The sequence below is a fragment of the Mesoplodon bidens genome, assembly GCF_964165515.1.
Source record: "Mesoplodon bidens genome assembly, contig: HAP1_SCAFFOLD_105, whole genome shotgun sequence".
NCBI classification, from domain to species: Eukaryota; Metazoa; Chordata; class Mammalia; order Artiodactyla; family Ziphiidae; genus Mesoplodon; species Mesoplodon bidens.
This window is the reverse complement of record NW_027671694.1, coordinates 478,963-505,942: the sequence shown is the minus strand read 5'-3', so window position 1 is coordinate 505,942 and position 26,980 is coordinate 478,963. Positions and strand designations below refer to the sequence as shown.

General features: G+C 42.9%; 2 protein-coding genes across 2 annotated transcripts in view; one reads left to right on the top strand and one right to left on the bottom strand.

Moving 5' to 3' along the window:
• LOC308611154 (centriole and centriolar satellite protein OFD1-like) overlaps window positions 1-8,228 on the top strand; it is a 54,475-nt gene extending 46,247 nt beyond the window's left edge. Inside the window, exons 16-22 of the mRNA XM_081260043.1 lie at window positions 118-723; window positions 1,209-1,329; window positions 2,663-2,763; window positions 6,061-6,218; window positions 7,015-7,173; window positions 7,704-7,771; window positions 8,065-8,228. Coding sequence (XP_081116169.1) covers window positions 118-723; window positions 1,209-1,329; window positions 2,663-2,763; window positions 6,061-6,218; window positions 7,015-7,173; window positions 7,704-7,771; window positions 8,065-8,110 — 1,259 coding nt within the window. The 3' untranslated portion in view covers window positions 8,111-8,228. The remainder of the gene's footprint in view (window positions 1-117; window positions 724-1,208; window positions 1,330-2,662; window positions 2,764-6,060; window positions 6,219-7,014; window positions 7,174-7,703; window positions 7,772-8,064) is intronic.
• Window positions 8,229-15,944: 7,716 nt separating this feature from the next.
• LOC308611159 (neuronal membrane glycoprotein M6-b-like) lies at window positions 15,945-24,533 on the bottom strand (the record flags this gene model as incomplete). Its single annotated transcript, XM_081260045.1, has 7 exons — window positions 15,945-16,094; window positions 18,851-18,916; window positions 19,788-19,861; window positions 21,772-21,943; window positions 22,941-23,258; window positions 23,657-23,739; window positions 24,515-24,533. The coding sequence occupies 7 exons, from the start codon at window positions 24,531-24,533 to the stop codon at window positions 15,945-15,947; spliced, it is 882 nt and encodes a 293-aa protein (XP_081116171.1).
• Window positions 24,534-26,980: the final 2,447 nt, after the last annotated feature.

The following is a 26,980-nucleotide window of genomic DNA, read 5'->3' as shown; positions in this document are numbered from 1 at the left end:
TCCCAGTTTGCCCTTATTACTTTGATTTTTCAGAAAAGAAATTCTCAATATATTTTAATTTGATCCTCCACCTTTTCCCTTCCTGTCTCACACTGTCTGTCTGTTTGTAACCCGTAGCTCTGGAGAACGAAGTGTACCGCAACACGAAGCACTCTTTGTTAAATCACTCCATCAGTGGGTTAATGAGTGGCAAGGGGGGACCTCGTGATGACGACATAAGCGGGGATTTCTTGAAAAATCCTCTGAGACAAGAGGAACTGATGGCACGCCCAGTTATACCACAGATCCCCAGTTACCCAAATGCCAGCGCAGAGAGTAGTTCCCCCGATTCCGACCTTGAGTTTGTAGCCAATACCATGGCAAGGGTGAGAGAGCTGGAGCAAGAGGCCGAGCACTTGGAAAAAGCTTTCCAAAACTACCATCGAAGGGTCAGTCGCTGCCCCGCCAAGAGCCCATCGGCAACCAGGAGCCTGCCCGCCCTGAACCTGCTGAGAGCTCTCAAGAACATGCCTGCAGGTGCTCCTGAGAGGTGTGTTTTTGCAGAGGACAGAGTTGCCTCTCAGCAGCCTCTGTTGAATGCACATAGAGAGGACGAGAGTGAGGTATCTGAGGTGCCAGGCAGCACAGCCTCAAGGTCACACAAGGACATGGCCTCCAGACGCCTCTCCTCCACTTCCCTCCCCAAAGCAAGGAGAAGCCTTGATAGTGAGATGTACCTGGAAGGTAAGCTACTGCCACGTGGGTTGCAGGATGCTCTGGATGTGGGTGGGTTGGTCCTCATCGGCCCAGGATGAGGACCGCAGGAGCGCAGCCAGCACAGCAGCAGGTCGTGGGAGCCGGGCCCAGGAGAGCCCTGCCTTTGAACCGCGGGCTCCTGGGGAACCACGGCGTCTCCCCCGAGTCACAGTTGGTGTGGGAGGCCATGGGATAGAGCATCAAGTGCCAGTGTATTGCTTGGCACAGAAAGGTGTTCAGAGGATGACAGTGGCTTTTCCTTGGCTGCCGGTTAGTTTCATGTGTTTTCTTGTTACCGCTGCAGTTTCATTCAGGTGCCTGAATTGTCAGTTCTGTGGATCATTTACACATACTCCACTGTTTGCAAGGATGATAGAATTCATTTTCAAAGTAATAGAACTCTTTAGAAACCACACTGCTGTCTTCTCCACACAGTCTGTAACATGCTCACCCTGGTTCCTCCTGCCTTGTAGGTCTGGGCGAGTTCCCAGCCGCTGTCTCCTGTCCTGACAGAACGCTGCAGCCTTCACCTGCCGAGTCCAGGCACAGCCTTTCCGTGCACTCGCTCTCCAGCCCTGCGGAGCAGAAGGCCGGGTATGTACCACCTTTGCCCAGCCTCTGCCAAGGCTGGTTGCTGCCTACGATCTCGGTCATGGCATGTTTGGGTCTTTTAGGTGTTATTAAAGACTATGTGGCCGTATAGAACTTGCAGTCAGTTTGTGAGATGTGTGATCTTTGGGAATCATCTGAATTACCTGGGGGAAAAAGACTTCTTTTAGCAAATGAGTAATTTTTACTCGTTTGCTAAACTTGATGTATAGAATATGTACTATGGATGGGCTTCCCTGGTGGCGCAGTGGTTGAGTCTGCCTGCCGATGCAGGGGACGTGGGTTCGTGCCCTGGTCCGGGAAGATCCCACATGCCGCGGAGCAGCTGGGCCCGTGAGCCATGGCCGCTGAGCCTGCGCGTCCGGAGCCTGTGCTCCGCGACGGGAGGGGCCACAACAGTGAGAGGCCCGCGTACTGCAAAAAAAAAAGAATATGTACTATGGTATTAAGCATTTGCATAGTTCCATGAATAGACTTGGTTTATAAAGATAAAACAGATGTACAGACTCTGCAAAAGTAAATAAATTCAGTGTAAACTTAAAATAGTTTCATACATGATTAAAAAGTCACAAATATTTAGTTCTTTAAATATAAGCAAATAAGATTCCACTTTGTAAATCATTGAAATAAATTTGAAAGTGGTATTGGGTCCTAGGATATGATGGCTGAAGCAGGACACAGTGGGTGCGTTGAGATCTCAGCTCGGGAGGGAGGGGCAGGCTGGGATTTGAGTCACTTCGGGGCCTCTTGCCTGTCCCCAGTCCCCATGGCAGGAGATTCTGACTCCTTCATTCTGTGCTCAGGCCTAGGCATCTATGTGTTGATGCAGTTCTGTACAGAGTTGAAAACTGCCACATGTGCCTGTCCTGGTCCTAAAGTATGTAATATTTTTTATATCACTCCTTCTGTGCTAAAGCCAAGAGGAGAGGCAGGACACACATGGGCTGAGGTAGGGTACTGTGGTGTATTGCATCTTCAGGTGGCTCATGCTGAAGGTATGCAGAGCTTTTCAAAAACTTGTTTTCAAAAATTTTTTGTAGTTCTTTAAAAAAAAAAAATTCCTCCTAGGAACAGCCTTGTTATTCTCTGTTAACAATCGTAGTACTTACCTCACATAATGAGGTGGTCTGGAGGAGTGACTGAGTTAAAGTGTATTAACTGTTTGGAATGATGCCTAGCTCTTATTCTCTATGAGTCCATGAAAAATTAATTTTCTAAAGCATTTTCTTGAGTCACAAAAGGCTTTTTCATCACCCTGTGCTCTTGTGTCTTACATTATTAAAGTTTCACATTCTTGAATTTTTTTCTTCCCATCCAGTCTTTATCAAAGACAGACAGAACTTCAAGACACAAGTGAATATTCAAATCTGGACAAGCTAGCTTTTAAGGATCATGAGGAATTTGAACCATCTTTTGAATGTAAGTTTAAATATTAATACTTGTTTTTGTGAGTTCAAAATGTAGAAAGTTAGTTTTGGCAAAACATACCCATTGTTATAAAAAACAAAGAAGTTACGAATTAAGACATTTTTATTTTGCGATAAAACCACACATACAGATATAGTGCCTCATTTTTGTATCAGAAAGATTTTCAGGTTCTGAGTTCCATTTATTAAAAATTTCAGGATAACTAATTGCAAAGTTGGAGCTAAGCCCATAAATGAATCCTTAATTTATGAAGTTTAGGATTGCTTCAGATTTAAAATAAGTGACTTCTTAATTTTGCTTTTTTTTCCTCTTTTATGGAATGTGAAAAAGTTATTTTTTTTAAAATTATACTGATTCCATCAATTGCCTCAGATTTAGAAAACCCTTTCTTAGAGAGTGGAGGTAAAAGAGTATTAGCTTAAGAGTCTAGAAACTGGTATCCTGACTTTGTCCCTGCCTTATACTGAAGCAGGAGGCTCCGAGGTAAAAGAGTCTAAAATAAGGATGTAGAGTCATCCAGCTCTGAGGTTCTTTCTGGCTTCGCAAGTCTTTTTTTTTTTTTTGGTTATAGAAGCTTTATTCATGATAGCCAGAAACTTGAAACAACCCAGGTATCCTTCAATTAGTGAATGGTTAAACAGATGATGGCAAATCTATACCATGAACTACCACTCAGCAATTATGTGAAACAGAGTATTGATACATGCAACAGTTTGCGTGGATCTCCACGGAATTAGCTTAGTGAGAAAAATCAATCCCAAGATTACATACTGTAATAGTTTATATAACATTCTTTTTTTTATTGAAGTACAGTTGATGTACAATATTACATGTTACCACGTACAATATAGTGGTTCACAATATTTAGAGGTTATACTCCATTTACAGTTATTATGGAGTATTGGCTCTGTTCTCTCTGTTATGTTGGGAAGTCTTTTTTTTTTTTTCTTATTAGAGTATAGTTGATTTGCAGTGTGGTGCTAATTTCTGCTGTACAGCAAACTGACTCAAAAGTTATACGCCTATATACATTTTTTATATGCTTTTCCATTATGGTTTATCCCAGAAGATTGGATATAGTTCTCTGTGCGTATAGTAGGACCTTGTTGTTTATTCATTTTAAATGTAATAGTTTGCATCTACTAACCCCAAACTCCTAGTCCATCCCTCTCTCTCCTCCCCTCTCCCTTGGCAACCACAAGTCTGTTCTCTATGTCTGTGAGTCTGTTTCTGTTTCATAGATAGGTTCATTTGTGCCATATTTTAGACTACGTTCAAGTGATATCCTATGGAATTTGTCTTTCTCTTTCTGACGTACTTCACTTAGTTTGATAATCTCTAGGTCCATCTATGTTGCTGCAAATGGCATTATTTTGTTCTTTTTTATGGCTGAGTAGTATTCCATTGTATATGTGCACCACATCTTTATCCATTCATCTGGCAGTGGACATTTAGGTTGTTTCCTTGTCTTGGTTATTGTGAATAGTGCTGCTATGAACGTAGGGGTGCATGTATCTTTCTGGATTCAAGTTTTGTCTGGGTATATGCCCAGGAGTGGGATTGATGGACCATATGGTTATTCTAATTTTAGCTTTCTAAGGAACTGCCATACTGTTTTCCATAGTGGCTGCAACAACTTACATTCCCACCAACAGTGTAGGAGAGTTATTTGTTCTCCACACCCTCTCCAGCATTTATTATTTGGCCATCCTGAGTGGTGTGAGATGGTACCTCACTGTAGTTTTGATTTGCATTTCTCTGATAACTGTTAACTCTCTCCTATTAGGAAAGCTAGCTCAGTTCTGTTGGTGATGTAGAACAGGGCATGGCAAAGACGTTCAGAGTCCTCTGGTGAATCTACGAGTTTGTCTGTTTCTCAGCATTGTTTAGTGGGGAAGAAATGAGGTTGTAGGCTGGAGCTGGCAGAGGTCAGCATAATCATCGGCGGGACTGGAATTTAATTAAACCTGTGAGGTGCTGTGGGCTCTAGGGAGGCGACAGATAATTAAAGCATGCGCCTCTCCTGGAAGGAATAGAAGGAGTAAAAAGATACACAGGGTTTTGGACAAGGCAGGCACGAAATACCGTGTGAACATGGCGCTGGAGAGGCTCCCTGTCCCTGTGGGGACACGTAGGTGCACTTGGGTTGGGGCTCGCGGGGTGGGTAGGGTTTTGTGGGAGGGGTGGCGGGGGAGAGAGCGCGTCGGGTCGGGCAGCCCGCGGACGCGAGGGTGGCAGCAGGCAAGAGCAGCTGGAGCCGGGGATCAGTGAGTGTGCTGGCGCGGGTATAGGGTGTTTCAGGTGCAGGAGCGGTGGTGATGGGGAGGAAGTTAGTGAAGAAAGAAAAAGGCAGGGTGTCGGGGCCTAGGCTGCTGTGGGTATGGACCCTGCTGGAGCAGAGACGGCGCACAGCAAATACTGGCCTTCAGGGAGTGACTGGTGCTAACGAAGCGGGGGGGCTTGAAGGCCGAGCGACTGGTGTCGGGGAGAGCGTAGACTCTGGTATTGGAGCTGTGCAGGAGCTGGTGGTCAGGACCCTCATCGCAGCAGCGGGAGCCGGAGGCAGAAGCCTTAAGCCCTGGTGGCTTGGTGGGCAGAGCATAGAAAGAGCACAGTGAAAGGAACAGGAATGCAGCTGGCAGGGAACTGCCCCGCTGAGAGCACGGATGTGAGACTTGGGAAGGAGATCGGGACAAGAGAGAACGTGTGGGGATGACGAGGACAGAGGTGCTAACCAAAACCCCAGGGAAGGATCAGCCTGGAGGAAGTGGGGTGACAGCAAAGTGGCCCAAGTGGGGAAGCGGGGAGGGTGGTGGTGTTGTCGTGCTCCGGGCCCAGGAAGCTCGAGTGCCTCTGTGGGAGTGGGTGGCGGGTGGGGAGTGACAAAAGTGCTTTGGAAGTAAATGGGGACGAATGTATGTGCATCAGAATCCTAAGGATGGGGCGGGCCTGGAAACCAATGCAGAGGCAGAAATGCAGGGCTCGCCTGGTCAAGGATGGAGGAGGGAGGAGATGGGGGTGGAGGGGAGGACAGTGGATGTCGTGGTGCTAAGGATGACCTGGGCTCATCTCAGTGAGGTGAGAGGTGGGCGGGGCTTGCTGCCCGGAGTAGGTCTGGAGCCTTGAAGGCCGTGAGGGGGAACAGTTGCTCAAAGCAGATGCACAGAGGCGGCCGAGAATCACGCGGTCTCCCTGGGGCTTGGCAAGTCCCCTGCCAAAGCCGATCCCGCGTTTGTTTGAAAAATTTGCTGCTGGAAGCTGTTGATTCTTTATCTTCTGTCCCATTAGGTGTAGATCAGAAACCACTTGGAAAACAGGAGAAAGAAGAAACAATACAGGAACAACAAGCAAAGGAACGAAATCAGGGAGAAGAGCAGAGGCAGAGCAGGTGGCAAGAAGCTCTGGAAAGGGAACGGCAAGGAGTGGAAAAGCTGTATCAGGAAAGGGTGAGGATGCGCAGTGAGTTCTCTGTCCTAGCCGCCTCGTGGCCCCCTGCAGCAAGTGCCCTGCTCTTGGGAGGGTGAGTCCTTCGTGTGTCCTGAAGTCCTAGGAGTGGCAGATAAGTGAACAAGCCACTGGTGGCATCCGACCCTCTTCTTTGCTGGAGAGCACTGAGGATGGCTGTGGGACGTGCAGGCTTCGTGCCTTTCCTGGTTCAGGGCAGCGTGGCCAGCCCCATTCGTGCCTTTCCCTGTTCAGGGCGGCACGGCCAGCCCGATTCACATGCATCCTCATCTGGTCCTGAAAACTGGCTCGTAAACGAGGAGGACCTTGTTTTGCTGTTGATCTTCTCGTTGTAAATGAGGTTGAAAGAAGAGACTCCCAGGGTTGGCTAGCTGGGACTCAAGGAACCCCGGGGAGTTGGCTTCCGGGGCACCCCTGCCCTCAGCCTTTGGTGCTCTTCTGGCCCTGATTCTGGTCCCAGATGGGTGACTCGGGCCACTTTGCCTGCCTGCTGAGGCTTACGTGAACTAATCTTCCGTGTGGAGGGTCCTTGACCTCCTGGTTAATCTGGTCTACAGCACGGGATAGTTGAGGCAGATTAATCCCTCCCTTCATTGAGATGACAAGTTTTTGTCCCCCTTTGATAGTAGCAATGACTTCAGTTAAAAAAAGAAACAGTTCTCCGGCATGCAGGTTGTACTTAAAGGATCAGGATTATATTACTGTGCATTTTTCAACCCTTAGAAGTTTTAAAAGATGTCATTGAATATTTCTTATTTTGGTCCTCACCTATTTCAGAGGCCAACTGAAGAGTCGTTGAAGATGGAAATGGAAAAAGAATTAGAAATGAGCATTCAGGAAAAGAAAGACAAATCTAAATCTGTCTGTAGTGAAAATCCTTTAGAGAAGTACATGAAGATCCTCCAACAGAGTCAAGACCAAGACACCACAGATAAGGTGCCGATGCTGTGGACGGGCATCTGTGGGTGTGGGTGCCGAGGGCTTCTGTGATTTACTTGAAACCTGGGGGATAAGGATCTGCCCTCTCCACTGGGGACAAAGGTAAAAGCATAGAAAGTCCAGAGTTCACATGGAGCCTCAGTACACTCCTGACAAAATGTCATCCCTTTTGCTTGTGTAAAAGATTGAAGAGGTTTTGATTTGTCAAAGTTTGTGAAAGTTGGAATGTCTCATTATGTTAAGAAGAAGAAATAAATATAATGAAATCCCTATGAACGAATACTGAATGCATTAGTCCTAAGACAGTAATATTTTATGTAAGTCTAAAGTACTATGGGTGTTGAGAATGCCTTCCAGGTAGTTTATTCTGATGTGCTTGCTAAATGTCATGTTTAAAAGTCACTGCTTTTTTAGACTCTTAAATTACACATATATTTCAAAAACAGTTCTTAGAGAAATCATAAAGTGTTTAATAAAATGAATCCACATCTAATTGCAAAATTCTTCTCCCCACCCTTTTGTGTCAGAGTTCAGAAAAGGTGGTCATGGAGGGCTCACCAGTGGACACACTGCCATCTAGTGACAAAGACGAAAGGTATGGCGTCCCCTACGTTGTGTTCTTGTGCAAACCATTATCATATTGCTGCTTTTGTCAGCCAGGGAAAGGTTCAGATATTTGAGTCTGCCTTTAAGAAATGGAATCAATCAAAATGACTGACTTAAAAAAAAAATCGATTGCATTTTGTAACCTGTGAAATTGCTACTGATGCAGATCCTAAGCAAGGGCAAAAACCCCACGGGGAAGGAAAGAGAGCATGACAGAGATCCCTGAATAAACTTAACAAGAATTTAACAAATTTTTAAATTTTTTGTCTTTCCCTAATTTAGTTTGACAGGCTTTTCTCACGATGAACCAGATGATGACACTTGGTAACCGTGTTCTTGCTGTGCAGCTTCTTACTCAGATATTGTAACTAAAGGCCTATGATTTCTCTGTGATAAGACAAAATTCTCAATAAAAAATGTTGTGTGATCCAGTGTGATTTTTTTTTTCATAATTCTGTTTGGTACTGTAGTGTATAAATGAAAAATAAGCTAGTTAAGTGATATCTCTGTCGGGTGGGATGAATTGGGAGATTGGGATTGACATATATACACTAATATGTATAAAATAGATAACTAATAAGACCCTGCTGTATAAAAAATAAAATATAGTTCAAAAAAAAAAAAAGGGACACCTCTTCAGCATGTCTCATTCTTAGGCCCTTCATCACACTGAAATGAGCTGCTATTTTTTTTTTCCATTTTTGTCTTAGGTTATGTCTACTTGAAAACTTAACTTATTGGTCAAGTTCTAGGCCTGCATTTTGGAAGTTTCAGCTGTGTTCCTTCCTCTCCAGAGTCGGGCTGCCAGCTGTCAAACAAAAGACCGTCTTCCCTGACACTCTGTTTGTGATTTGTCCCTGAACATAGAGACACGGGTTTTTCTATTCTAGGCTCTAGAAATAGTATTATATCACCTCTGGTCTTTTACTTTTGACATCTTTTTCTTGAGAATCAACACAAACCCTTCTGAAATGGTGATAAAAGAGAAGGTGATATTTATCGAGCACTTGCTGTGTGCCAGGTATAGTTTTAAACCTTTATAGGTATTAACTCATTTAGTGCTCATGTCAACCATACAAACTGTAGGTACTGTGAGTGTCCACATTTTACAGATCAGGAAACACTAGGCACAGGTTAGTGACTTTGGCCAAGGTCTCATGGCCATCAGGTCACAGAGCCCGGATGTATACCCAGGTGTCGAGACCAGCACTACCTCTGACCTGGGCTGTTCTGGAGCTGGTCTGGTGGAAGACATCCTGGGACTTGCTGTGGGTCACCCATCAGATGTCCCTCTCCAGAATGACCTTTAGAAACTACACATCGCCCAAATCTAGGAAACTGCACTCAAATGCAGCACCAGCATAATTTCCACAAATGGAAGAGGGAACTCATTTGCTCGCTCTCCCTTTCATCTTTGTACCCGTGCAGCTCTCAGCCCAGCGTCTGCTTGCTTGGGAGCGTCTCGGAAAAGTTCTTTAATGGCACTGCTGGTATAGTCACCAAAAAGTGCACACAGATCTCCTCTGAGGGTGCCTGGCCTTAGGGGTTTTCCAGGACGTGAGACTTTCAGTGCTAACTGGTGATCACCCAGCATCTAGCACAGGCAGCGCTGGTCTGGTCTGCCCAGTAAAACCCTAGAGGATTCCTTTCCCTTTACTTATACAGACTAGGCTTAATTGTTGCTGGCGAAGCTTGTTTACAGGCCGTTAAGTTCCATAACAAAGCGGGACGGAGATTTGGGGGTGTTTATTATTCCTTGGGCTTCTAAGGAATTTTTTCATTTAAGTATACCTTTGAAAATAATGTGAAGAAATAAGTTGTCCAGGCATTGTTCATTATTACACTTAGCCCATCATACACTGAGCCTCATCGGCACCAAGAACTTGGCATCTTCTCTTTCAACAGCACCTCAGATAACTTTCTTATTTCCTTCCAGCTTTGAGATATAATGGACGTATAACATTGTGTGGGTTTAAGCTATAGAACATGTTGATTAGATATATTGCAAACTGATAAACACCATAGCATTAACACCTGCACCATGCCACATAATTACCACTTGGTGACAACATTTAAGATCTACTGTCAGCAACTTTTAAGTATATAGTACAGTATGAACTATAATCACCCTGCTGTACATTGGATCCCCTGAACTGACTCATCTTCCAACTGCAAGTTTGTGCTCTTCCCCACCCCCAGCCCTTGGCAACCACCAGTTTTGTCTTTCTACAGAGTTCAGCTTTTTTAGATTCCACGTATAAGTGAGATCATACAGAACTTGTCGTTGTCTACCTTGTGTCACTTAACATAATGCCCTCAAGGTCCAGCCATGTGGGTAAAAATGGCAGAATTTCCTTTTTTCTCATGGCTGAATAATATTCCATTTTGGATATGTATACCACATTTTCTTTACTCATTCATGCTTTGATGGATGCTTAGGTCGTTTCCTATCTTGGCTGTTGTGAATAATGCTGCACTGAACATAGCAATGCAGATATCTCTTCAAGATCGTGTTTTCATTTCCTTTACCCAGAAGTGGAATTGCTAGATCCTATGGTAGTTCCATTTTTAATTTTTTGAGGAAACTCCGTAGTGTTTTCGTAGTGGCTATACCAATTTACATTCCTACCAGCAGTGCACAAGGGTCCCCTTTTTTCCATCCTCAACACTTGTTACCGCTTTTCTTTTTGATGATAGCGATTTAAATGTATAAGGTGACATCTTATTGTGGTTTGGATTTGCATTGCCCTGAAGATTAGTTAAGCTGAGCACCTTTTCATGTACCTGTTAGCCACTCCTATGTTGTCTCTGGAGAAATTGTCCTTTTAGTTCCTCTGCCCATTTTTTAATTGAATGGCTTTTTTTTTGCTATTGAGTTGTATGAGTTCTTTATATATTTTGGATATTATCCCCTTATCAGAAACATGGTTTGCAAATACTTTCTCCCATTCTGTAAATTACCTTTTCATTTTGTTGATTATTTGCTGTGCAGAAGCTTTTACTTAATGTAGTCTCATTTGTTTGGATACAAAAAGCAAAAATAAAATCATCAAGATAAAGAAAATCATCAAGACCAATGTTTATTTACCCCGTATGTTTTCTTCTAGGAGTTTTATGGTTTCGGGTCTTATGTTAAAATCTTTAATCCATTTGGAGTTGATTTTTGTGGGTGGTGTAAGATAGGGGTCAAGTTTAATTCTTTTGCGCTCACCTATACAGTTTTCCCAACACCACTTATTGATGAGGCTATTTTTTCCCTCATATCGTCTTGGCTCCTTTGTTAGAAATCAGTTGACCATATATAAATGGGTTTATTTCTGAGCTCTGTATTCTGTTCCATTGATCTATATATGGCTGTTTTTATGCCAATACCACACTGTTTTGATTACTATAGCTTTGTTGTATAGCTTTAGGTCAGGAAGAATGATGCTTCCAACTGTGATTTTCCTTAAAATTGCTTTACCTATATGGGGTTTTATTTTATTTTGTGGTGTAATTTACAATTACTATAGCATTGTTTTTTCTATTTCTGTGAATAATGCCTTTCAAATTTTCATAGGGATTGCATTGAATATGTAGATGGACACTTTAACAATATTCTTCCAATCCATGAGCATGGAATATCTTTCCATTTATTTGTATTGTCTTCAGTTTCTTTCATCAAGGTCTTATAGTTTTCAGTGTACAGATCTTTGATCTCCTTGGTTAAATTTATTTCTACGTTTTTTACTCTGTTTTTAAAATTTATTTATTATACAGCAGGTTCTTCTTAGGTATCTATTTTATACATATTAGTGTATACATGTCAATCCCAATCTCCCAATTCATCCCACCACCACGAAACCCCCCACCCCCCAACACACACACACACACTATACTCCCTTGGGTCCATACGTTCTCTACATGTGTGTTTCTATTTCTGCCTTGCAGACTGGTACATCTGTACCATTTTTCTAGATTCCACGTATATGCGTTAATGAACGGAATTTGTTTTTCTTTTTCCGACTTACTTCACTGTGTATGACAGTCTCTAAGTCCATCCACGTCTCTACAAATGACCCAGTTTTGTTTCTTTTTATGGCTGAGTAATAGTCCATTGTATATATGTACCACATCTTCTTTATCCATTCGTCTTTCGATGGGCATTTGTTGCTTCCATGACCTGGGTATTTTAAATAGTGCTGCAGTGAACACTGGCGTGCATGTGTCTTTTTGAATTATGGTTTTCTCTGGGTATATGCCCAGTAGTGGGATTGCTGGGTCATATGGTAATTCTATTTTTAGTTTTTTAAGGAACCTCCATACTGTTCTCCATAGTGGTTCTATCAATTTACATTCCCATCAACAGTTCAAGAGGGTTCCCTTTTCTCCACACTTTCTCCAGCATTTGTTGTTTGTATATTTTCTGATGATACCCAATCTGACCAGTGTGAAGTGATCTCATTGTAGTTTTGATTTACATTTCTCTAATAATTAGTGATGTTGAGCATCTTTTCATGTGCCTCTTGGCCATGTGTTTGACTTCTTTGGAGAAATGTCTATTTAGATCTTCTGCCCATTTTATGATTGGGTTGTTTATTTTTTTAATATTGAGCTGCATGAACTTGTTTTACTCTTTTTGATGAAATTCTAAATGGTATGTTTGCTTAATTTCTCTTTCTGATAGGTCATTGTTAATATTCATTGCCTAATTGCTCTGGCAAGGTCTTCAAGTACTATATTGAATAAAGTGGCGAGAGTACACATCCCTATCTTGTTCCTGATCTTGGACGAACAGTTTTCAGCTTCTCACTGTTGAGAAGGCTGGTACCTGTGGGCTTGTCTGTCATATGTAGCTTTTATTTTGTTGTGGCACATTCCCTCTATACTCAGTTTGTCGAGAATTTTTATCATGAAAATATGTGGAATTGTGTCATCTAATGCAACAGTCATGTTATTTTTATCCTTCATTTTGTTAAGGTAGTGTTTTGCATTGATCTGCCCATGTTGAACTGTCCTTGCATCCCTAGACTAAATCTCATTTGATCATGATGTGTGATCTTTTTAAGGTCCTGTTGAATTGTTTGCTAATGTTTTGTTGAGGATTTTTGCATCTATGTTCATCAAGCATATTGACCTATAATTTTCCTATAGTGTCTTTGTCTGATTTGTGTATTGGGTTAATGCTAGACTTATAAATGGAGTTTTGAAGTGTTCCCTCTCATCTATTTTTTAGAAGAATTTGAGAAGAATTGGAGTTAACTCTTTAAATGTTTAGTAGAATTCACCAGTGAAATGGTCTGATCTTTTTTTGTTGGGAGATTTCTGATTACTGATTCAGTGTCCTTACTAGTAGCTGCTATCTCCAGGTTTTCTATTTCATCAGGATTCAGTCTTGGAAGATTGTATGTTTCTAGAAATTTATCCACTTTTGCTAGGTTGTCCAGTCTGTTGGCATGTAATTGTTCACTGCCATCTCTTATGGTCCTGTGAATTTCTGTGGTATCAGTTGTAATGTCTCCTCTTTTATTTATAATTGAGTCCTCTCTTTTTTTCTTGGCTAATCTAACTAAAACCTTGTCAGTTTTGTTTTTAAAAAATCTAGTTCTTAGTTTATTGGTCTTTTCTATTGTGGTTTTAGTCTCTATTTCATTTATTTGCACCCTGCTGTTGAGTAGACTTCTGTATCTTGGGTTTATAAAATGGCCAATGGTACATCGACCTTTATGGAGGTTCCCCATTGTTTCCACTTTCCCCAACTTAAAGTTTTATGTTAATCCCATAAATAAGTATGAAGCTAGTCAGAAAAATTATATACTAAAGTGTTAGTATATAAAGTGATGTAAAATACAGCCCAGTGGGTCACTGTGTTTTTTCAAGTTGCTCTTGCTTTAAAAGAGGTTTCCGTCAGAAACGAAACATGTAGCACTTAGAAACTTCATTTCCATACAAATGTGGAATCTTGATTATGCATAGTTTAAAAATGACACCATACCAAGGACAGAGAAGGACAGTGTTTATGTATGGTAAAAAGGCAAGTGAATGAAGCTATAATTTTTAATTTCATTTCTCTTAATACATCCACAGCTATTGTCACCTAAATAGATCTTTAAAATAAGCATACACAAGTACTGACTTTTATCTACAAATATTTATTGTAACACTTGTATTACAGGAAGCCCTTGGCACTGATAGAAAATATTGATTCACTGTTAGGTTACAAAAATTTATACATAAAATTTAATGCTCTTTACATAAATAATATTAAACTACTTAAACAAAACTTTCAAAAATTCCTGGTAATGGCCACCAGAATTAGAAAAGTAAAATTAGGCTTTAGACACTGCCTCTTCTAGAACACTGGACTCAAAACAGCACCTCCACTGCTAGAAAAAATACTTGTCATGCAACAGGAAAACAAAACAAGCTATTCTGGAACAACTTCTACACAGAACAGAATGTCTCCCAATTAAAAAAAAAAAAAAAGTCAAGATCCAAATAGGCATTTTTTAGGCATTAACACCACCAACAAAAAGAATCCAAATGAACTATTATACTTGCTGTTCAATTTTAATAGCATCTGATAAAGGTATGCTTCCTTTCATTTTAACACATTTCTGCACATGGATATGTTTTAAAATCCAGGAAACAGCCAAACCACAAGTTAATTCTTAACATGAATATACAAAGTTAACCCTATATTATGCAGCCCCGTTTAAAAAGCACTGATGCTCCCAACAGTTATATGTATCATTTCATAAAGAACAAGACAAAGTTTACCATCACTAATACTCGATACCTGTAGTCACTTAATGTTCTGAAACAATGATTTAGAAGGCAAGTTTCTTTCAAAGATGGCTTAAAACTCAAGCAGTTGGGTTTTTTTGTTGTTTTTGTGGGTTTTGTTTTGTTTTGCTGAACATTGAACTTTATTATTCCAGGAAACTAAGATTTAGATAAGAAAAAGTGAAATAACAACCCTAATTGAAATTACTTCAGTATTCAAGCCTGTAAAAATAGGAGGTCTGCGGTCTGTTGGTAATTAGGTTTTAGATAGTTGGTATGAAATGTAAACTCACTATTCAGACCACATAAAAATGGTTTTGAGTGGTGGTCATTTTAATAAGGTAACACTTCTTCATTAAGAAAAACATTTGTGGGGCTTCCCTGGTGGCGCAGTGGTTGAGAGTCCACCTGCCGATGCAGGGGACGTGGGTTCGTGCCCCGGTCAGGGAGGATCCCACATGCTGTGAAGCTGCTGGGCCTGTGGGCCATGGCTGCTGAGCCTGCACGTCCAGAACCTGTGCTTCACAATGGGGGAGGCCACAGCAGTGAGAGGCCCGCGTACCACAAAAAAAAAAAAAAAACATTTGTGGAACAAAATTCTATGAAGGATTTGGGGTTGCCTGTTGCAACTTAAGTTCTTAGAAATTTAAAGCAAATACTCATTAAGGCAGAGCTGACATTTCTCAAGAAGAATGTGACAACTGGGTCACTTTATTAAAATGAAATCTATTATAAAATTGATTCTGGAAAGTTTGTCAGTTGAAATCCAGCTTCTTCCATGGTAGGTGTAGCAGAATTATTATAATGGACTCATTTTAATATTCTTGGAAAAGGTTTCTGATTGGATCAGGAAATTGATATGTCCTGTGGGCGGGGAGGTCAGCTATTTTTTTTTAAAGTTCTATTGTAAGAATCACTTTATCTTTGAGCCCCAGCTTCATAAATGTCAGCTGTCAGAAGTGGAACTTCACATCAATTCCACTTTATTTCCTATTTAGATACATTTATTTGAGAACGGTTGGCCTAAGTGAATCTATGGTCACACCCTCTGATGCTGGTGTGGCATGGTTGCTATCAAGATAGGGGTGTGATGCATTCTTACAGCCTGTCTTGGTAGGATTGTGAACATGCCACAGATTTTCAAATGGATGAATACTCATTTTGTCAGTGTTGCCTTTTAAAATGGCTCCCATGAAACCTCCAATATCTGTTGTAAAGAAAAAGATTTACCTCCTGGAAGGTTTTCCTAGAAATAAATCCCAGCAGCTTGAGACAGTGAAGTGTTTGTTTTGACTTCTACATGAGTTCGTTTGGTGGGGTACACATCTGTACTGCAGAGCAGCTGTCTGATGATTTGTCAGCTGTAAATTCATCAGCTGAGACCCTCTGGCAAACATTTATGTGTAAGAATTGAGTTGTTCTTTTGACTGAGACTGGATATCTTGCACTTCCTGTTCTTCCTTTGCTTTGATATCCTGGTAAGCCTGCATTTTGCTTGCATCCTTTAAGTAAGCCCAGTTAGAAGACAGTATCATGAGGAAGTGGATCTGGAAAAGAAGGGTAAGCATGATGGCTAGTGAGCATGTGAGAAGGCAAAGGGAGCTGCGAGGTAGATTAGATGCTCTGTACTGGAAAAAGGGAGAGGTGGTTATTCCGTATTAATACTCATTCTGCTATCAGAGGCATCAGAGACTGAGCACATGCTCTGCTGAGATGCTTCATAGTAAGCGGCTGAGGAAAAGTTAGTACACACACAAACATAAGGAACTTGGAAAAAATGGCCAAAGAAGTTACTGTTAAGAAAAAGCAAATGTGAAATACGACAGGGCACTTTTTACCATTTTGAGGGTAACTTTAAGGCAGAAATTCAGAAGCATGCTGTGTGGTTATTTTAGAATCAGTGTTGTGCAAAGATCTTGCTTTCCTATCTATGGATAAAAATTCCCCCAAAGGCCTGAAAGTGTGAAAAATGTTTATTTTGAGTAAATAATATAAAACTACATATTTAACATGGAAAAATCAAGTGAATGTCAAAACCAAAATTAACTAAGCAAAGCATTCAGTCTATGTTAACACATTTTTGGTAGTGCAACTACAGTTTTCGCTTTGGAACTGCCATGATTTCATTTCACAAAACGTCAGAATCTTTATTATCATTCTTTATAGTTGACGTGGCAAACACTTCTTTCCCGCTTATTTTCCTCATCTTTCCTGCAACACGTACATCTCAAGTTCCTTATATTTCCTTCTCGACATATTTGAGACTTTCCAATACAAGCACAGGTACTCTCCCCATTAAAATCTTATGTGCAGTTTGAGAAGTGGCTATGAGGAATCAGTTACTACTCACCCAAACCCAACACTTTGAGGTTCTTAATTCTGTGGTCTCTGAAAGGACTGATGGATGGTGTTGTGTAAAAATAAAACTACATATAAATCCTCTTTTTAGAGATAACAAATGAGCTCTTTTTCTTCAAGTTTTCATCGGCTTATTTGAGGGGCATTTATTTTGTAGTGAGCCGTGTAATCATAAAAAAAATATATGTTGTAATCAAATTTAAAATAATGTTGTAATCAAATTTAGAATACATTTGTAGAATATTTTCCAGAGTCTGACAAGACCGAATCCAGATGAAAACAGTTCTCTTCCATTTCATCTTTAGCGCTTGTTTTCATCACTGAAATTAGTTATCAAACAAGGAAAAATAATGGAAAATGCAGGTATCCCAAAGTTTTCATACTTAGAGATACTACCACTCAAAGTTTAAGAAAATTTGTTTTTCAATGGATGCTCACCAATGTCAGTAAGTAACTGAATCCTTTCCAAAAGGTGGAAATAGCCAGATCTCATTATTTTGTAGTTCATGTACAGTAAGTCATTTCATTAATCTACTATGCACAATGAGTTGACTAAAGCGATTTACATATTACTATAACAAAACTGCAGAAACCTAGGCTCTGCTTTAGTCCGGGGGTCAGTGATACTTCATGCTACCGCGTATAGCTCTCTAAAGCTCCTTATTGGCCTTATGCAATTTAGAACTTAGTGCAGCAATCTCCCTGACTCTTAAGCTTCAAAACCACATAGTTACATGTAGTAGCCATCATGCAGATCAGCTGGTGGAAGAGAAAAGAACAGGAGAGTAAGATACAGGCAATGAGGGCTGGCACCCTGACACTTCGAAACTCAGGTGGGGATGAGTGCCAGCTCAGAGCCTACGGTGTTTCTTTTTTCCCATTTATAATCACAAGAGAAGATTTTCATATCTGGCATACACAAGTTCATATTTGGCATTTTACATATAAGTCCTCCGCTCTCCCATCAGTACGTTTATGAAAAAGACTGGATGTATTTAAAAAAATAACAGAGAGCTGGGTGAACAGCATGAGAAAGAAAGATGAGGGTAAGAACCCTGTTTCCCCTCATTCTTTCCCATGCTGCCCACTCAGCAGCTGTTAGTCTTCTGCCTGCCTGTTGCTCAAGGAAGAGAACAGGTTACTCTTGTGATGTAGCGGATAGTTCTTTCTCTGACTGGAATGGGAAGCGTTGATGTCAAGGTTGGAAAAACTGGGAAGGACTCATTTCGGAGCACATGAGATTTCCCCTTCTCTCTGAGTCTTAGATTTCTCAACACCACAAGCCAAGCCCTCCCAAATTATATATACACACACACAAACATTCACCTGTGTGCTTGCACCCTCCCTATGTGTGAATTTGCCTTCATGTTAAAATTTCTCTGCAACTCCCAGGTCAGGACTCATGGCACTGCCATGGCCATTCGGACGTGCAGAGTGGGGAAAAAGCTGAGGCAACCAAGGCAACACTGTGCCTTCTTGTGGCAACTCTTGGGTTGTAAACAAACATCCTCTTCATAATCTACTTAGTGCCATGTAGTTTGCATTTCTGTGATTTTGCTCTTTACACGTTCCCTCACCGGCGTGCTGAAGGGCTGTCTAGTGTCCCTAAGCACAGGAAGGTGGCGAGGGGCCTTACGGAGAAAACACGTGTGTTAAACTTCATTCAGGTTTGAGTTACAGTGCTGTTCATGAATCAGCAATATATACTGAATAAGATGTATTTAAACAGAGGCAAACTGATTCTTTCCACAGAATACAAATTTCTTCACCTACCATGGATGCCAAGACCACCACCTCATACTTCCTGCAATCTAGACATGGTGTAAGTTTACACAAGGGAAACTGAACTAAGGTCGAGTCCCAGGCTTGTTGGCTGGAAGCCTGGAAGGGAAATCTGTTATTACAGTGGGGATTTCACTAGGCTTATCCTGGGTCCTGTACTCACCAAGGCAATGACGGTGGCACCAGCTCCCACACAGGCCACGATGAACAGGTGATAGGACATGTAGAACTAGAAAAGAGTGGGGAACCAATGTTAGCATTTTATGTGGAAGGAAATGGCCTCCCCCAGTCTGGGCACAGCTCCCTCTTTCTCCTCTTGGGCTGTTTTCTGAAGGCTGGGCACATGCTGGAATCACCTGCGGGGCATTCCAAACTTCCTGCGGCCCAGGCTGTACCCCAGACCAGTTACATCGGAGTACCTGGGGGCTGGTCCCCAGCGTCAGGATATGATACTGCTCTGGCGTGCCGGTAGCCTGATCCTGGATATACATGCAGAGCAGCCAGGTAGGCGGGCCCTGCTGATCTCAGTCGCTCGCTGCTTCCAAAAGCACATCAGGATTCTCTTGAATATCTAAGCTTCCATGAGTGCATTTGAGAGTTTGCTTTTATAAACAGTTATAAACCACTACCTAAAGACTATTTTAGGGCAGAGACATTTTAAACCGTAGATTGTCAGGATTTATTGCCAGTTAAGGATTAACAAGAAATAGCAACAAATCAGTCTGGAAACGTGAGACTAAGTGCCAATGTATAAAAATTTGCTTGTATACAAGTTCAGGGCAATCTTCTCTATGAAAATTTACCTTGGTTCTGTGACAAATGTCCTACTTTGAAACACTATCTGAAGGTGAAAGAGAAGAATCTACATATATGTTCAGATTTACAGGACTGGGATCACTCTCAAATTATTGCCAAAAGAGAAAGCTCTCTGATGGCGCAGGCTCCTCACTCAATGGGCTGGGCCATGGACCAGGGCCATTTTCTAGGCCAAAAAGGGAGGCAGAGAGCCCTCTCTTGCTCTTTGTCCTTAGGAGAACCCTTTCGCTCAGCCTCTTTTGCCCAGTGTTCATCTAGGAGCCTGTTGAGGGGGCGGGGGTTACATCATTGGTGTTGCAGATGTTCTCCAGGGCCGAGCCACATATTCTTCCTGGGAAGGCATTCCAAGGAATGATACCTGAGAAGCGAATTCCAATAGAAGCTTAGTGATTAGTGGAAAGTCCTGAGCCCCTGTCCTCAGCGGGCCCCACCACTTTCACTGGCAGTTACAACACAATGACCAGCCAAGTTCTTCAACAACTGATGTAACTGCTCACTGTAGAACAAGCTTTGGGGAATAAAAAGTCCTATTTAGACAACAGGGCAAAAGCAAAGCCAACTAACTAGTCCATAAGAGAATTAGACAACTCAAGTTTTTTTCCCTACAAATTCTGCTTTGGTTAGTTGAGCTGATAGTCCTGAACTCTAGTTCAACAGCTGCAGGACAACCCCCCTCATAGGCATTTCCTCCTCCTGGAGCCAAACACATCTCCCCCTCAATTTCATGGTCTGTGGACTCACCCCTCAAGCTCTATGTTAGCGGTCTGCCCCAACATCCATTCTGAAACTGGGAGGCTGTGCTCAGAAAGGTTCACAGTAATTATGTTCTAGAATTTGGGTTTCCATTTTGTATGTCTTTGCTTTTCTATTCATTTTTGTGGTGTTTTACAGGTATCACGGAAATGCTTCTTGATTGAAGCTCCAATTGGAAACTTGGAAAACCACTGTCCTTCCCCACAGAGAGCACGGCCCTTGATGTCTCTCACTGTACCCAGCACACCTCTGCAGGCACCTTGTCCATTCAGCAGCTGCTGCTCTTTCTGTCGGTAATGCCTAGATATATGCTTAATATGACATGGGTCAAGTTCTCCTTCTCCTAGGCGGTAAGGAAGGAGGATTTTAAAAAAATACTCCTTATTCTTTCCATCTTTGCTATGGACCAACAGAAAGTCTTTTTGATTCAGAGGAATGGGAAACGAAACCACTGGTTTCAAATACAGAAAATAAATTTTAAAAAAAGATTACTGATGACCAAACATTTGTAGTGAATATTTAAGAAGAGGGAAATTATATATGCATCTAGATAGTCACTTAGAAATCAACTTTAGGATGGATTGAAAACAGAGACTAAAGAACAGTGTGTGTGAGCCTTTGGCTCTATGAGAAGAGATTAGTCTGATGGGAAATTTTAGGTAAGTTTCTTATTACGGTTCAAGGTAAGATGCTGAGGATAAGCCGGATAGGAAAAATAAGAAGCAAAAATACTCTTCCAGTAAAGCTCTGAAAGAACAATGATATTCTCTTCAATTCTAATGAAAAGCTCTTCTTTTCCTCCTAGTTGTTTCTGCCAAAAACAGGATTTCCTGCCATCCTGGCCAGAAGCACTACTGAAACTGCCTTCTCTCACTCAACAGGGAAGTCGGGTCTTCAGTGATGGACAGGAGGTGCCCCGGCCCTTTCTGTGCCCTGTCAAAATGAACCGACCTTAGCTGCTGAGGGTGAGGATCCCACTCATTAGAAAATATGTGTGAACAGGTTTTTTCCAATAGCTGGCTTTAATAGAGTACCTTCTGATGACTTCAAAATACACCTGGATTTTATGTTTTGCTTTTCAATATTAAAGCAGTTTTTCATTTAAAAAAGACCTGATTTAAGGAAGTGAATGTGCAGAGTAACTGGATTATACAGTGCATGCAATATTCCGGATGGAAAATTGGATGGCACAAAACTGAAATAAGTTGAAGGAAAAATATATACTTTTTAAAGAGTGGATATCCACAAGTCTTTTTTGATTGAACTGTAATATAAAAAGTTTCTTTTGCTATATACTGAACTTGCAAATATAACAATTTTGAATAACCCTTTTTAGGAACTAAGAGCCTAAATGTTGATTCCATCCAGAAAATAGAGCACATTGAGGGAAAGAATATAATAAACTCTTCCAGTAGAATGGATGAAACCCATCTGGATGCTTAGACGCCCATGTAATAATTAAGGCCCAGACATATGCACAAGAGGAGATGAATCGAGGAGACGAAAAAGAAGTACCATATTGCCGGATGTCCACACAGATCTGCTCCACCCCGGCTGTCCCATTGGTCTGTAGGGACTTGATGACTTCACAGGTTGATCGTATGTTGTAGAACATAAACATGGGCACCACAGAGAAACCAAACACGCCCAGCCAGGCCACTCCCAGCACATAGGTGAGGAAGACGAACTAGGCCGAAAAGGAGAAGGAGAAAGAATCAGCACCAACCAGGGCAAAGCACAACCCCCGGGAGGAATGATGAAGCATTTCCCGGCCGATACCGAACCTGTGGGATGCAGTCAGAGCACCACCTGGACCATGGCAGTGACAAGGGAAGTCTTGGAACTTTGTGGGTCCCTCTTTTAGCAAGGACGTAAGTGGCCAAGGGAGGATATCCCTTGTCCAAAGTCACAGAACTAGTTGGTGACAGGGTCTCCTCCAGGCACTCCTCCTAAACACCAGTGGCTGGAGGCTTTCACAGGCCACTGAATTATAACTCCATACCAGTTTCTCAAATTCCCTTTATTTTACATAATAAATGGGCCGTAGAACAGCCATTGCTATAGGAAGCCCTTTGTCAAAAGGAACTTGGCTAGTTTCATGATCCTGTGAAATTACTAAAAAGCACTAGATGCTTGCACCTTTACTACATTTACAATAGCCATGATCACAAGCTTAGTGCACAGTGGACCTGATAAAATGCTCATTTCCCTCTAGTTTTGTTCTGTTGGGTTTTTCAGCTTTAAGATCCACAGCAGTGACGGCCATGGGAAGAGGCTTCATCATGATGGCCCATGTGCTGCCATGGGTGATTTCACCAGGAACAGGCTCACACTGCTTTCCTTTCTTTCTGACCTGCTTGTATTACCACTTTTCAGAGAATTTTGAAAAGGCTGTTTCAAAAACTCTGTGGGTCTGATATTTTCAGAACACACACACACCCAGCTCCCCAACTCCATGCAGCATCCTCGGCTCACCCCCTCCTCACACGCTCAACTCCCGTGCAGCATATCCCAGAGCCCACCTCGCCCACGGGCTTCACCTCTGTCCCCTCTTCTCCACTCACCACGAGCCAGGAGTCTCGTGATCGATCCCCTCTTGCTCACCTCTCCTCCCTCCCTCCAGTCGCTCCCCCAGGACCCTGCAGACCTCACTCTGCCCTGTGCATGGCCCTGTCACAGCCTGCCTGTCTTTCAAGTTCATTCCAAGCCCAGCACCCAAGGCCTTTCCTGATCTGGCCCTGGTCTGCTCTCCATAGCAGCATCCTTTTGCTCCTCTGGGCTGCAGCCCTCCCTTCCATCCAGGCCACAGCGCCTTTCTCTGGGCTGCTCTGCTCAGGCTGGGTCCTCCTCCTCCACACCAGGTACTGCAGGACCCCAGTGATTTTGCCCTCCAACCCTGTGCACACAGCTCTACTGCCGCTTGTGGGAATGGAGGGCTGGACAGAGAAGCAGCAGGGGCGGCACAGAGCAGCAGCTGGCCTAGGGCCTCCCAGGATGAGCAGCTGCCAAGGACACATCCACCCGGGGAATGAGCGCACCTACCTTAACATCAAAGCACACAGTGTCCCAGCCCCTTCATACCACGGGCTCCCATCTGGTTACAAAGAGGTAACTACACTCTCTGTGCTTCCTTTAAGGAGGATTTTTATGAACACTGGGCTTTCTGTGTCTTTCAAGACAGGCTCTGAGTCCTTACCTCGTGACAGCAGAGAGCTCATTCTGTGCCCCCCAGGAGCCGCAGCCCCACAGTGAGGGTGCGTATCCTCCTCCTTCCTTCCTTCTTCCATCCTTCCATCCTCCCTTCCTTCCTTCCTTCCTTCCTTCCTTCCTTCCTTCCTTCCTTCCTTCCTTCCTTCCTTCCTTCCATGCCTTCCTCAGCCAGCCTGCACTGTCTGCCTACATGTGAGCACGTCTCTTGCAACTTCCCAACTGTTTTCATCATATCTGACCGCTTTCTCAAACGCCAGCCAGCTGCTTGCCTGGCTGAAGGAGAAGAAAAAGGATGCAATACAAGAAGAAAAAGGCTGCAATTCCATAGATGACACACTGCATCAGTTGTATTCTAGGAAAAGAAGAAGGTCCCAAGTGGTTAACAGATGTTTTTGGCCTCCAAGGGGGGCCATGAGGGTGACATCCCTTGACTGGCTGATGGCTTCTGTGGGCTCATGGAACATTGCAGGCAGACATCCCTGACCAGTCCACCACAGCCTGAGCCTTTCTTTCAAGATGAGCAAACTTTCCAGACAAGGGAGAAGTTTCCTTTGTACAGGGGTCCAGTTGGAATATTTTAATACTTATTAGATTACTTATAAATGCAGACGTTGATGAGTTAATGTCATCCAACGATACAAACACAGCCAGCATTTAAACGCTGGTCCAGTGGACGACATGTCCCTTCCACCATATCAAAATGCCTCCCAACCAGGCCTTGTGCTTAATGTTATTCTGAGTAACGTGGGCAAACGCTTTCTGCACAGACGTTCTCATTACATAAATGATAATATATCAAGTAGATACAAAAAGTTAATTCACATCTAATTTTGTCTTATGAAAGCCAACAGCAATGCAGATGACAACCTTTGGCTGCCCACTGGAACCACCTGGTGAGCTTTACAGACAACAGATAACTGCGCCCTGTCCCCAGAGATCATGACTTAATTAGTCTGGGGTGAAACATGGACGTGGGGATTTTTTTTAAAAGATTGCTGGAAGTTTGAGAGCCACTCATCAAGATCACAAGCTAATTAAACTAACACACCTTTCCCAGGTTCAGTCATTGTGACTATGTCTTGGTCTTTTTGTACATATTTGGCACTCAGTGAGTCCATTGTCCTGCTTGGTCCTCCTTATAGCCTCCCCCACTGCTGCTCATTTCTTTGGAATCATTTCCTGAACAGATAAAGAATAAACTTCCCTAAGGACTCTTCCAATAGGATCCCGTTATTGTTCCATAAAAATTCACTCGTGCCTTTTTCAAAAGTCTGGTAGAAAAGTTTTTTTCCAATCACAAGATACCTAAAGACTGTCAAACTCTGGTAGTCAGGAAGGAAAAAGAAAACACTGAAGGGCAAGGGGAAAATATACGAAGGAAATAAATTCATTGCTGCCAAGCATGCACGGTTAGAGAATCCATGCATGGGAGTCGTTGCGACTCCACTGAGAACGATTCCAGAACTGGAAGGCTGAGGCTGAACCCCTAAAACTTCCCGTTTTCTGAAGTGGAGGACACCTGGGGATTTTTCTGCTGCTTCAAGAATGAATGTCCAAGTCCTATTCCTGTAGACTTAGAGTTGGGCTAAGTCTTTGACAGGGTTCCTATCATTCCAAGAATGGCCATTTTCTGTGACAATACTGGAGGGCAACTGTTACTTAGGAACCATGGTAACTCTCCTGGTGGGAGGATTGGCAATATTGCCACTGTGCCCCTCGGCCACTGTGTGCAGTGTCCTATGTGTGCACCCTGGTGAGATCCCACCCCAGGTCCCAAACACCCACTGCACTGTTGGCCCTTTCTTTTTCCTTCTCTCCCGGACTTTTTCCTATCTTCCTCCAGGGAGCATGAATGAAAAGTATCTATTTTCTCCCAGGTGAGCACACTGCAGTCTTTCTGAAACCCTCCTGGGTTGGTGGCACTTCAAATACATCTTCAAAGGAAGCAGGTACTTACACCTTGCTCAGCAGGGCATGGCCACTGGTGTTGGTGGAGAAGTGTTGCTCAAGGATCGCCACGGTGCCCTCAAGAGCCACGTACCCACAGGCACAGAACAAGGAGACCCCAGATTAGCAAAGGAAGGTGGTCACCAGGAAGGCGTAGGGGACTCCTCCCAGACACTTGATGCAGCATTCGAAGCAGCCTGGACCCAGGAGAGAAAACGCACCTGTTAAGGGCAAAACGCCTTCCAACTTTGTGAAGGCCACACATTAAGAGAGAAGGCTCGACTCGTCCATCTTCCCACGCATGTGAGACCAGAGGGGGAGCTGTTGTCATCTCACTTTCTGTGGGTGAGGACTCGGGGTCTCCAAGAGGGAATGTGTAGCTTAATTTGCTCGGGGTGAGTGGCAGAGCAGCCAACTGACAAATAGTTATGGAGTAAGGCACAATTCTACAAGTTCTTGTTTGACCCGGGGTTGGGTGAGGGGCCCCCTGCTCAAGTGGCAGCGAGCAGCAGTCATCCCACTCACAATGTCAAAAGAACTGCAGTGAGTCTGCGGTTCTATGAAGAAAAGCGACCGTCAAGTTCCCCCCAACCTCAGCCTTCTGGTGTTTCGGGTACCTATTTCTCTCTTTCTGCAGCAGCCAATGGCTTTCCCCGAACTTTTGATCTCCTGGGCAACCAGAAGAGTCAAATACAGTAATTACACTATTGCTGTAGTCAGAAAAATATCAAGGGAATCATTTGGAAACGTGGTGGTCATGTTGGTCCCTAGAAGTACAAAGTCACCCAGATCCGTTCAAGCGAGTCCACTCAAGTTTCATGTCAACATCAGAAATTAGATCAACTTTTAAATAAAAATGTTCCCCTGGGCCAGGAAGCACAAACAGTTTAATCACAGTCCTCGCCCCAACCCCCTCCTCAGCTTCCACCTGTTTCCCTCTAACACAAATGTTCAGAGTAAGAAAGAACCCCAAACTGGCGGGTGACATTTAAATACTTGAAGAGGAAAAAGGAACAGAGGAGGAGTGGGGGGGTGGAGACAAAATGAGCATCCATGAAGTGAAATGAAGGAGGGAGCCACAGTTCACGCTTCATTCTTGAGAGGAATAAGACTTTCATTCATTTTTAAAAACAACTTTTGACTTGAGATGTCCTTAAAGACGTCCCCAGGGGCAGTCAGGTGACATTTCCAGTTCAGAGACATTTACGTCCCAGTAGAGCAATGCTGGCCTCGGGAAAATGTCAGTACCTCTCCTGACCTCCCATCTCTGTTTATATTATGCAGACCCTTAAGTAAAAGGCTTGTCAGTGCAATTGAACTCTGAATGCACTACGACGTTTAACAGCAATAAAGAGCATTTCATGACTTCAGGGCAAGCACGTTAAGGTGGCTAAATTTCTTTCCACCAAACGGTCTTTACAGTAGACAGGGAATGACTACACAGAGAGAAACACTGGAGTGAGGGCTTTCCATTTTGATGAGCAACCCATTCTAAACTGGCATTTGTTCAAACCTACCCCAAGAGGTGACTATAAACTCACTACCCAATCTCTCTTCAATTCACTGG